At 39.4% G+C, this 12,683-nt stretch overlaps 1 protein-coding gene across 1 annotated transcript in view; it reads left to right on the top strand.

The window, feature by feature from the left end:
* CCDC170 (coiled-coil domain containing 170) overlaps nucleotides 1-12,683 on the top strand; it is a 58,411-nt gene that overhangs the window by 33,131 nt on the left and 12,597 nt on the right. Inside the window, exon 6 of the mRNA XM_070951787.1 lies at nucleotides 6,471-6,776. Within this exon, the coding sequence (XP_070807888.1) occupies nucleotides 6,471-6,776 (306 nt within the window). The remainder of the gene's footprint in view (nucleotides 1-6,470; nucleotides 6,777-12,683) is intronic.

Raw genomic sequence — 12,683 nt, 5'->3', positions numbered from 1 at the left:
CAGAAATGATATGACTTGGTAAACTGTATTAGATTAATCGGGCTGGGGTGATAACTGAGCCTGTTCTGTTGCGTTAGGGAGTATTTATTTCCAGTGTTACCTATGAATATACAGTTATGATTTGTTATATTGATTTTACATTTGTTGGGGTTTGATTTTTTTGGTTATTATTGATATATACCACCCAGATGCATAAATTAAGAGTTGGGAATTCTTATACATTATATAAACAGATGTAAACAATATTTTTTTCCCCTAGAAGATTGCTTTAAAAAGACAATTTTACATTTTCATTATGTTTGAAAATGCAGACTGGTGTCACAACTACATCTTATAACAACAAAGCTAGCCTATGATAGAAGACTATCCTTTTCAAGCAAGTAACACACTTTGTACATAATTAACATTGTAGAAGTAATAGCTCTCGTAGCTGGAAGAATTCTGTCCATATCTGAACTTATAGATATTCGAAAACATCTTTAATAATGAGACACAGGATTGCAAGTAGCATTTCTATTGGCTTTTTATCCATTTTAGCATCCAAGTCAGAAAAAAATGTGGGACTTTATTCACAAAGTGATTTGCAAATAGCACAGTGTGTGTTCCAATAGTTCTACAAACAGTTGCTAAGGATTTCTTCGTCTTCAAAATGGATACAATTGGAATTAGAATTCTTATATTATTTTGATGCTTTAGAACATTTAATCAAGACTTTCCATTTTTAATCAAGTCTTCTGTTTAACTCCCCTGTTGGTCTGATGCATTAGCTTTGCTGCTTTTTTTTTTCCTTGCAAAGATTTAAAATGTTTGAAAAAACATTTATCTGTGCAATAAACATAAAACTCCTTCGGCTTCATATGGTATTTGTTTCAATCTTCTTATCATGTTGCTCCTTAATTAATTTCCCCTTTGTAAGCTCTTCAAATTACAATGCCAAGAACTAGGTTGTAATGCTCTATCAAAGAAGCAAACCAGCGTATTCTGGAATGCTTAGTTCACTGTCGTTAAATCCATGCTGGCTGTTTGTAATCATTCTGTTTTCCTTAAGTATTTCAAATAAAAAACCCCATGCCAACCAGCTCCCTTGGTGCAGAAAAGAAAATTATTTTTCAGATGATCAGTTTCTTTAACATGTACACTCAATCTAGAAGCTTCCCCACCCGTCTGTATGTATCCCACAAACAAAATATTGTGAGAAGAGCCTAACTATGGGTTGAGTTTAGTTTAGTTGCTTCTATTTTGCCCATTGGAGCAAGATACTTTTTGTGCTTATCTACCATACTGCTTTTATGAAATATGCTGATTCTAAAATAAAAGCAGCATAACTACATTCAGAAAGATCATGTTCTTCCTATCTTTCGCATATATTTTCTTTCCTGTTCAAATGTCTGTTTAGCTCATTTGTGAGGTTTCTTTCATTTTTCTTTTATTTTGATTAAAAGTAACGTTACATTTTGGCAACTATGCATGGACTGGTAACCATATTTCTAGATCTGCAGAAATATCCAGGTTCATGGAGATACAGAGTAAGAGAACATGCAGAAGGAACTTCTGGAAATCTGGATAAGAATGTACAGTTTGACGTTGCATGGATTTATTCAGAAACTACCACCCCTCCACAAAGTCTTCAATACAGGAAGGAGGATAGTTCCTGTGTGTAGGAATAGGGGTTAAGATGTTGTATTTGGCCTCAAGTTTAAATTCATGCAACTATGGAAACTCGATGTGACTTTGGGCTAGTTATTCCTTCTCTGCCCTCCTGAAGAAGAAGGAGTAGCAGAATCTTGGGACAGAGTTAAAAGAGGGAGCAGTTTAGAATCCCTATGTGGCTACAAGTGGTTTAAGTTTACCTCCACCCTTGAATTACATTGACCTTTACCCAGAAGTGGGCTGCTGCTGGTTCAGACCAGTTCACCCTTACCGGTAGTTCCGACTGCCGGCTGGGCCCACCCACTGTCCTGGTGCTATCCCGTCCTATATATCTCGCTCTCTGGCTCGCTCACCCTGCCCATGCAGCCCAGCTGATTTCCGCGCCTTGCCCGCTCTACTCACTGTGACTTGCGGAGAAGATTTTCTGGAAGCCGTGCTCATGAAATCGGCGTGTGTTTGAAGCTGTGTGTAAGCGTGAAAGGCGGGCGCGAAATGCACCCACATTTTTGGTTCTGCACTAGGCGAACCGGTTGTTAAATTATGCAAAGCACACCTCTGCCCTTACCTAACTCCAAACAAGTGCTAACCATTAGTTGAAAAGATTCCTGTGCATAAGTAGCAATAAGTCAGTTTAATTGGACTTTCACATGTGGACCTGGGCTTTTGAGCCTGACACCTGCCCATCTCATGCAGCATTGCCGTTGTGGGAATAAAATGAGTGGCTTTCCCATGGAAGTTGCCTTTTTTTTTTTTAATTTGATTTATATGTCGCGCTTCTCCGTAGACTCAGGGCGGCTTACAATGTGCTCAGCAATAGCCTTCATCCTTTTGTATATTTATACAAAGTCATCTTATTGCCCCCACAACTGGGTCCTCAATTTACCTACCTTAGAAAGGATGGAAGGCTGAGTCAACCTTGAGCCTTGGCGAGATTCAAACCTGCAGTAATTGCAGGCAGCTGGTCTTAATAACCAGCTTAATAACAGGGTGCCTTAGACCACTGTACTACCAAGGCCTTAGTGCCTTAAGCACTAAGAAGAAATACGGAATGTAGATTTAACAAATACCTGCATACAGGGGAAATGTCCTCCATTCAGACAAGAGTGAGTTAGAAAATCCTAGGGAATAATGGATACAGGGTGAATTCTGCCACCTTATCATACTGTTATCATAATACAGGTAGTCCTCAACTTACAACAGTTCATTTAGTGACCGTTCAAAGTTACAATGGAAGTGAAAAAAGTGACATGGCTATTTTTCACACTTATGACCATTGCAGCATCCTCATGATCACATGATCGAAATTTGGGCACTTGGCAACTGACTCATATTTATGACAGTAGCAGTGTTCTAGGGTCACATGAACCCCTTTTGCAACCTTCTACCAAGCAAAGTCAAAGGGGAAGCCAGATTCACTTAATAACCATGTTACCCAGTTAACAACTGCAGCGATTCACTTAACAACTGTGGCAAGAAATGTCGTAAAATGGGGCAAAACTCACTTAAGAAACATTTCACTTAGCAACATAAATTTTGGGCTCAGTTATGGTCGTAAATCGAGGACTACCTATAGTTTTCCATGCTTTGGGAAAAAGAAAAGCCAAATGGATGTTATTGTTATACCCAATAACCAATTGGGTTATTGTTCTTTTCTGTCTCTTGAGGTAAGCAACGTGCTTATAATACTCTCATCCCTTTCTCAAAAGCCACTTTGAGATCCAATCAATTGTTTGAAGGTCCTTCAAATGTTGTAATAATTCAATTTTTAATTAATGTAAATTGATAGGTTCTTTGGTTCTTATTAATGGCATATCTTCTCCTTCTTGGATCCCATCACATTGGGTGTGGTATCAATATAGAATATTTTTTTTCCAAAAATAAGATAGTTGCTGTGGTTTATGGAGTGGGGAAGCAATGTTGCGCTGCACCTGTGACAAAGAGGGGGAAAGATTTATTGAAATAATATTGCAATCTGAAAAGGTTTCCTTAATTTCCCCAGAAACTGCAATTTAATTCTTGTCACTAGAGTAATTTTCCCCTTCCTACCAAATCCTTTAAAGAAAAGTAGCAGGGAAATTAAATTAAATGAAATGGAAGTATGCCAAGAGGCAGAAAAGCAGATAATATTGGCTGTGATGGCTCCAACTAGAGTAGGTTTGAATGGTGACAACGATGTATTTAAAAGTTTCCTTTTTTAAAAAAAAAATTGCATTTAACATGGGCATAATTACATAAATTCTGATCTTTCATAGCTCATACGTCATTTTGGCTTTTGAAATAGTCTCCTAACACAGAGGCACATACACACACTGGCAGAGACAAAATCAAAAGTCTCTAGTTTCTGTTCCACAATAATTGTTCCCAATGCTTTCTTTTCAACAAGCCATAATCCAATATATATTTTATAAAATTTAATCCATAGTGTTTGTAGGGCTACCAAGTAAACAAGTCATTTTAAAAAGTTCGCGTATAATGTTTATATTCAGTGTTACATATGAAGAACCAATAAAGATGCGAAAGTACTTCGGACCAATTGTTTCTACCCATACCATTAAATCTGGCAGAAGAGGCATATCATGAGCCTCATCATTTAAGGAATGTCATCTGGAGGGACCCAAGAAGAGAGCCATATTTGCCTTTTGCTTGCCCTATGGAACATCATCCCCTCCCCCGAGATCAGATTGGCCCCCATCTTGGCTGTATCTGCCAGTGAGAGCCTGTGAAATGGTTATGTTAATTGTAGTTTGATTTTTTTACTTTGCTGCCAGTTATGTATTATTTATTTATTTATTTATTTGTCAAGCATGTATAAGATAACATGATTATGAATACAGGAAATGGGTATGAATAAATGGGGGACAGTAGGACAGGGACGGTAGGCACTTGGTGCACTTATGCACGCCCCTTATAGACATCTTAGGAATGGGGTGAGATCAACAGTAGACAGTCCAAGGTTAAAGTTATGGGGGTTTGGGGATGAAACCACAGAGTCAGGTAGTGCGTTCCAGGCATTGACCACTCTGTTGCTGAAGTCGTATTTTTTGCAATTGAATTTGGAGCGGTTTACCTTAAGTTTGTATCTATTGTGTGCTCGTGTATTATTGCGGTTGAAACTGACGTAGTCATTAACAGGTAGGACATTGTAGCAGATAATTTTGTCTACTACGCTTAGGTCAGACCGAAGGCGGCGTAATTCTAAATTGTCTAAGCCCAAAATTTCAAGCCTGGTGGCATAAGATATTCTGTTGTGAGCAGAGGAGTGGAGGACTCTTCTCGTGAAATATCTCTGGACTCGCTCAATTGTATTTATGTCTGATATGCAGTGCGGGTTCCAGACAGATGAGCTGTATTTGAGAATTGGTCTAGCAAAGGTTTTATATGCCCTAGTTTGCAATACAATATTACTGGAGAAGAAGCTTCACAAGATTAGGTTAACAATTCTTATTGCCTTTTTGGCAATGCTGTTACAGTGAGTTCTGGCACTTAGATCATTAGAGATGAGTACTCCAAGGTCCTTGACAGAGTGAGGGTCATCTATGAGGTCGTATTTGCCTAGCTTGTATTTTAGTTGTCAGTTGTGTTTTTAACTGTTGTTAACTATCCAGAATAACTATGGATAGATGGGCAGCCATCTAAGTGAATTAAACTCACCACAGTAAAACCTTCATTTAACAGATCATCCACAGTTGTCTAATAATCCTGAATGTTTGTTAAATCTAAAATAAATTATTTGCAGTAATTCATTTGTATAACAAATGAAGCAAATTATACCTTCCACACCAGTTTGCATAATATTGACATTCTACAAATGGCAGGAATTGGATCATTTGTCCCAATTAATGTCCTTTGGGGAGTGAAAGTGGTGTGAAGACTTTAGCAGGGGTTAAAAATAGTGCTTTCAGCCTCGTGGTTTGAGGGGGGTTGATTTTACTCAGTATGGCAAGAAGTAAAAGTTGCTCCTATCCATTTATCGATGCTGAATCATTCATGGGTTGGATACATGCTGGTCTTCCATAAATAAAAGGTCTTATCAAATTATTTGGGTCCAGCCTACATTATATTGAAAGAAAAGCACATCAAAAGTCAATGGCGGGACTTTGAAGGTTTACCCAACCTCACCTAATGAGGTGATTGTTCCAACTCTCTAGATTCATAGTTTTATTTTCTTTCACCAGAAACTATCCATACATCTCTTGTAAGCAAGTTTTAGTAATAATGCACATTGTATCTGCTATTCTCCTGGAAATGTGTTGTAGAAAAGAATAACGGAGTTGGAAGGGACTTTGGAGATCTTCTAGTCCAACTCCCTGCCTAGGCAGGAAACCCTACACCACTTCAGACAAGTGGTTATCCAACATCTTCTTAAAAACTTCCAGTGTTGGAGCATTCACAACTTCAGGAGGCAAGTTGTTTCACTGATTAATTGTTCTAACTGTCAGGAAATTTCTCCTTAGTTCTAAGTTGCTTCTTTCTTTGATTAGTTTCCACCCATTGCTTCTTGTCCTGCCCTCAGGTGCTTTGGAGAATAGCTTGACTCCCTCTTCTTTGTGGCAACTTCTGAGATATTGGAACACTGCTATCTGTCACCCCAGTTCTTCTTTTCATTAAACTAGACATATCCAGTTCTTGTAAACGTTCTTCATATGTTTTAGCCTCCAGTCCCCTAATGTTGCTCTTCTTTGCACTCTTTCTAAAGTCTCAACATCTTTTTTACATCGTGGCAACCTAAACTGGATGCAGTATTCCAAGTGAAATTTGTGAAATAACTGTTGTTTCCTTTTTTCTCTGAGGTGTAAATATTGGTATTGTTTTTATTTTAGGACCTAAGCAACATTGCAGGAGCTAAGCAGAATCTTGAGGAGGAGATCAGAAGCCTCCAAGACAGATTGGCAGCCAGCCAGCGGGCTTGGGAAGAATTGGGCCAACTAAAGGTCCATTGCAATGAAAAAGAAATGGAACTGAGAACTAATCTAGAGCAAGCCAGAGAAGAAAAAAAGCTGCACAATGAATTCAAAGATCAAATAGTGGCTTTACTGGGGAGTAACCCCATTGTGGCGACTCCATCCAAGGAAGACATTGTGGAAAAAATCCGGGAGTTGTGTCACAGAGAGGAGAGCAAAAAAAGAGTATGTTAAAACTTGTCTTATTTTTCTTCAGTGTGCTTAATTTATTCCTGTGTATAGATTTTATTTTAGTTCACTTCAGAAAATTTTTAAAAATTAATTCATGAATTGACAGGATTGTCTAATTGTAAGTGGATGAACTTTGATACAATTGTTCTGAACTGATAAGAGGCACCGTTGTTTTATTTTGATGTAATAGTTTATATAGCAGTTGCTCGATATCTAATGATTGTAGGGAAAAAAAATCACAAAAAAAGCAGAGCCCATTAAAGAAAAGCACATCGTTAAATTGCAATCTATTAAAAGGAGTACATGGTGACATTTATTTATTTATTTTACATTATATCAGGAGTTAAATCTACTTACCTTCCCAACCGGTTCGGAAGTGCATGTGTCGCGCATGCGCGCACATGCATCATGTGCACGCCTTAGACCCTCTATGCATGCGCAAACCCTTTTGTGCATGCACAGAGGTAAAAAACAGGTTACTTCCTGGTTAAAACTAGGAAGTAATGATGACCGGGTGGGTGGGCGGAGCCTCGTGCTGCCATCGCTACCAGTTCTCTGAACCACCGGCCGCCATCACTACCAGTTCGGCCGAACCAGTCCGAACCGGGAGCATTTCACCCCTGCATTATATTCTGCCCACTTTGAACCAATTCTAAGCAGAATAAAATTTAAGACAGTAAAATGAGGCGGGGGGGATCCCTAGACTCATACCTATAATCCTATACTTAAAATAATTACAGAAAAAGGGCAATGAAAAGGTGATCATATGTTCTGTATGATATATTCTTCAGTCCTGGTTAGTAATTTAACTGTCATGGCTATAGGCTTTTCATATCACAATAAACTATATTGTAGTTTCTAACTTAACTTCCCTCCCCCTGGTTTAAGGCGATGTTGCCACGTCCATCCCCTATTTTAGTTGATGATGTTTAGTTTGGGCCTCTTATTTTTCAACTTGACCTGTTCTTGTCTTGGAATATACTGTATTTATATGAAAGAAAGAAGGTCCTGAATTTAAGACAATCTCCCTTTCCAGATAATCTTCTAGATTAATTATCATCATCACAACCCATTGCGTATAAAATGCAGTTAATATGTAAAATGTATGCAAGGAGAGGAGAATATACATACACACACACACACACACACACACACACACACACACACACACACTCTCTCTCCATACTAACTAAATCATTCCAACACTCAGAAGTGTGCAAATACAAACGTGTGCAACATTTTCTTTCCTCCTTCCCTTTCAACAAAAAGAATAAAAATAAAATATGATCGATAAAAATATGAGGTGAGGAAGGAAGGAAAAAATGGTTAAGGAGAATAAAACGCAGCTCTTTGGTGTATAATAAACAGCTGTAATGTAGCACAGTCACATGTGCTGGGGCTACAACTCAAAAGATATCCAGCCACTATGGTCAGATCATTCTGCTTGAACATTAATGTCTTGTGAGTAAGTAGCAATGGCAAACAACAGGCCTGATTTAAATATCTCTTGCAGGTATTTATTAATCAACTGTTAGATTACCTCCGGGATAATAAATCCAACTCCACATTTGTTGACACAGTCTTTTTATAAATGCATTTGCTTGGATTATATTTCTTTGCAGGCCAAATTAGTATAGGTAATCCTCAATTTACAATAGTTCATTTAATGACCGTTTGAAATTACAACAGCCCTGAAAAAAGTGACTTATGACCATTGCAGCATCCTCATGGACACATGATCAAAATTCAGACGCCTGACAACTGACTCATATTTATGACGGTTGCCGTTTCCCGGGGGTCATGTGATCACCTTTTGTGACCTCCTGAAAAGCAAAGTCAATGGGAAATCCAGATTCACATAACAACTGTGTTACTAACTTAACAACTGCAGTGATTCACATAACAACAACGTAACACTTGTTACAAGAACGGTCGTAAAATAGGGGCAAGATTTACTTAACAAATGTCTCACTTAGGAACAATCTGAAATTTTGGACTCAATTATGGTAATAAATCAAGGAGTATTACAAGATGCCTCAAATGCCTCTGTTTACAGTCTAGTGCAGGGTGGGCAAATATGGCCCCTTTATGACCTGTGGACTTCAACTCCCAGAATTCCTTAGCTGTCTCAGGAATTCTGGGAGTTGAAGTCCACAGGTTGTAAAAGGGCCACAGTTGCCCATCCCTGGTCTAGTGTCCTCGGCATTGAGTGTTCACTATGTCACAGATCCAGTAGAGGCTGCTCATGGACACTTTTTAAATTTCTTGGTTTTCTGTGTGATGACCTAATTGTAGTTTAAGTAACTTTGGATAACCCAAATGTGCTATAAAACGCTTTTTAAAAAATAATTCCTTAACAAGCAAATTTCCAATTGACTAATCCAAGCTTGTGGTCAAGAAACTTAGTTTCCGTAACTTAGTGCCGTAAAAAGGCCCACTAAACTTTCAGGCTATAAAGCTGAGTGCTTGATGTTTAGTAAACAGTTGCCTCTGTGATTTATTGCAATGAGCTGGCTCAAACGTCTATGCTGCAATACCACAGCTATTTCCTGAAGAGCCCTGATAATACACAATTGCAGTGAAATACATATGTATGGTTGGGAGAGAGAGGCAGAAATACTTTACGCCAACCTGTTTCTGGCTGCCTGTCTTGGGACTCTTAACTCCCACAATCCCCAACCAGAATCCTGGAAGTTACAGTCCAAGCACATATGGACAGGATCAGGGGAAAGGGGAAAATGTTGTAAAAGCTTTCAGCATTCCCTGTTCATTTCTGACATTTTTATGCCACTCCTCTCCAAATGGCTTTAAGCAGCCTGCAGCAGAAAGATGAAAAATAACCATACCAAATATCCTAGTTACGCTGCAGCTTGTCACAAAATGTTCTGTTAGAAAGGCAAAGGATGATAAAACTTATAGAACCTTGCAAATTCAGCAAGTTGCTTATGCAGTCCCTCTGATAACATCACACTTGACATGTTATAGCAGGGGTCCTCAAACTATGATCCGCGGGAGGATATGGCCGCTGAAGCCATTAATCCGGCCCATGCAGGACCATAAGGCTGCCCTGCCCACATCGCCCCACTTATCAGCCAGCCCCCACCTGCCTTCTGGAGGCCATGGAGGCCAAAAATGGGACACGCGGAGGCCTGGGGCTTTCCCTAGCCTCCAGAGAGAGGGAGGGAGGGAAACACACACACACACACACACACACACACACACACACACAAATAGAAGTCCCTCACCCCCCCCCAAGGCAGCTACATCCCTTCACTAACCTGCTTTCCACCCCCAGGAGCATAACAAATTGAAGTTTAATTTGTGTGTATTGTTTAATGGACTGCTAAATTGGCCGTGCCCACCCAGTCACATCCACCCAGTCACATGACCACCTAGCCACACCCACCCAGCAGGTCCAACCCCCCCCCAACCGTCTGAGGGACTGTGAATTGGCCCCTGTTTAAAAAGGTTGAGGACCCCCTGTGTTATAGAAACAGCAGAACATACTGAGGTGATCTCCCCATGGGAAGAAGAATGGATGCCTTGGTTACAAGAGAAAGAGGATTTGGGGCTTCATTAGTGAAAGTAGAGCACGCCACTAGGATTGACCATGGGGTTATTTTTCTGGGTCTACAAGGGGACACTGGAGCAAAGTGCTTCACCTGAACCTGAATACATTTGGCAGAAATGTTTAAGAGTATTATAACAGGCAAAAAGAAATTGCAGTTTTTCATAAAAATCAAGGGTGGGGGGAAAAAGTCAAATGCATTTGCTGAAAATCTCTGACATATTGCTAGCATAGAATAGATTTGAAGAGACGAATGCCCTATTTACATTGCTCTGGAATGATGTCCACCAATATGGAAGTGTTCACTTCAATCTTTGGAGAGCGTGAATTTGAAGCTCAGAAACTCAGACTGCTATACAACAGCAGAAGGGGCTTAAGCATGTTCTGCTATTATTCCTAGGGAGGGAAGAATATTGTGTTCTACAGGGTTAGTTTGGATGTGTTCATGAATTTAGTAAGTTCTGGCTAGAACTGGTTTACTGAATCTAGAAAAGCATGCAGTAAAACCTTGTATGGAATTTTTAACATACAGAAATATCATCCATATGATGTCTGCGTAGACACCCCCCCACCATACATGCCTATGTATATCGTGTATAAAAAATATTGTTATTAAATTATTTCATGTATCTGGCTATGCTTCAGCATCTTGCAGGACTTATTTTTGTTGGTTGTTTGCAAAAGGAGAGTACAATCTGATGCTTGTGCTAGAGCTAATCATTTCTGTCCCTGGGGCAATGTCTTAAATTATTTGTTCCTCCCTTTGTTTGGTCAGAACTAACTTACAATGAGCCACCTGTTTCCAGTTCCTTTCAATCTTATTACTGAAGAAATGTTATGGTGCACATGGTGTACTCACAGAGTTAACATGAAAACTTGCATGGATTGTTCCTTCGCTTGGACTATTATCCTTGCTGAACATCCAGGAAATGAGTATCTTTGTTGAAAACAAGTTCTCTTATCTCAAGCTAAAGAATCATTACAGTTTTAATAGCTACAGCATAAGCATATTGCAGGGCATCTGAAGTCCTTTTGGTATGCTTTCAGCTGTGTTGGGAGCATGTGCATCTTGGTAGAGAATTGGCAGGGTTTTCTCTTCTCTCTCCCTTGCCCATTTTTTTTTTTTTTTTTTTACTGAAAACAAATGGCCTCGTTCATCTCTTGGGTCTGGGATTCCACAGATGGTTTCTGCTGTGTTGGCAGGGAAGAATGCATCTGCCAACCTAATGCATCTGGAGAAATCAGGGTTTAGAAGCTGGTTAATGTGTCTAAAGTTTGGCTGGTGTTCTTAGCTACCATTACAGATAGATAGAGATATATACAGATTAACAGAGTTGGAAGGGGCCAAGTAGGTCATCTAGTCCAACCCCTGCCCAAGCAGACCCTACACCATTTCTGACAGATGGCAGTCCATTCTCTTCTTGAAAGCTTCCAGTGATGAAGCTCTCACAACTTCTGAAGGCAAGCTGTTCCATTGGTTGATCGCTCTCACTGTCTGAAAATTTCTCCTTATTTCCAGGTTCTGAACTCTCCTTGTTCAGTTTCCATCCAGTTCTTCTATTTGCTTATCTGATTTGCTGTTCATACATTTGATAACATCTCCATACAGACTTTTTCTTGGGGGTCTCATCTTGGGTAATATTATCTATCTGTATTTGAGATATTGTAATTTTAAATGCTGAAGCTTTTAGGGGGAAAGCAAACACCGCATGCATAAATGCTGGCAAAATTGAGGTCAGCCTGCAGACACCAGGATTGCATTTCCTAGCCAGGGTAACTCTAACAGCTTTCAAGGGGGTGGCGGACTGAATATGAACAAAAAAATAAGCTATAAAGTTTCCGCAGAGAAATACAATTAATTTTGAACAATGTTATGAATAGAATCCAATAATCTTCATTTTATCCATTTGGAGATTTATGGAAGGTTCCTACAAGTAATAAAGCATACTTAAGACAGATGTTATTGTTTCTATGGTTTTGTGTAATGGGATTTATTTTGTTTTTGGCTATGACTACACTAGATTAGCTTTTATTTATTACCATCTGTTGGCTTAAAATCTGTGGCATCACAAGCCTGTCAACCTTAATTTTAAAATGTTTTACTACATTTCAACTGATTCAACCCTACCTAACTATAGAAAGTACAGTATATGTTTGCCTTATATCTTAGTACAGTGATGGCTAACCTTTTTGCCGTCGTGTGCCAAAAGTGGGGGGGAGCATGGGAGGGTTGAACGCGTGCGTGCCCACACCCATAATTCAATGCGCCCCGTCCCTGTGCATGCACGCATGACCCCCCCTGTGCTCCTCCCGCTTTTGGCATGCAATGGCAC

Source organism: Pituophis catenifer, unplaced genomic scaffold (genome assembly GCF_029215685.1).
Source record: "Pituophis catenifer annectens isolate HBS135680 unplaced genomic scaffold, rPitCat1.0.hap2 SCAF_1, whole genome shotgun sequence".
NCBI lineage: Eukaryota > Metazoa > Chordata > Lepidosauria > Squamata > Colubridae > Pituophis > Pituophis catenifer.
The sequence above is the reverse complement of the archived record's forward strand: the minus strand, read 5'-3'. Positions and strand labels throughout refer to the sequence as shown.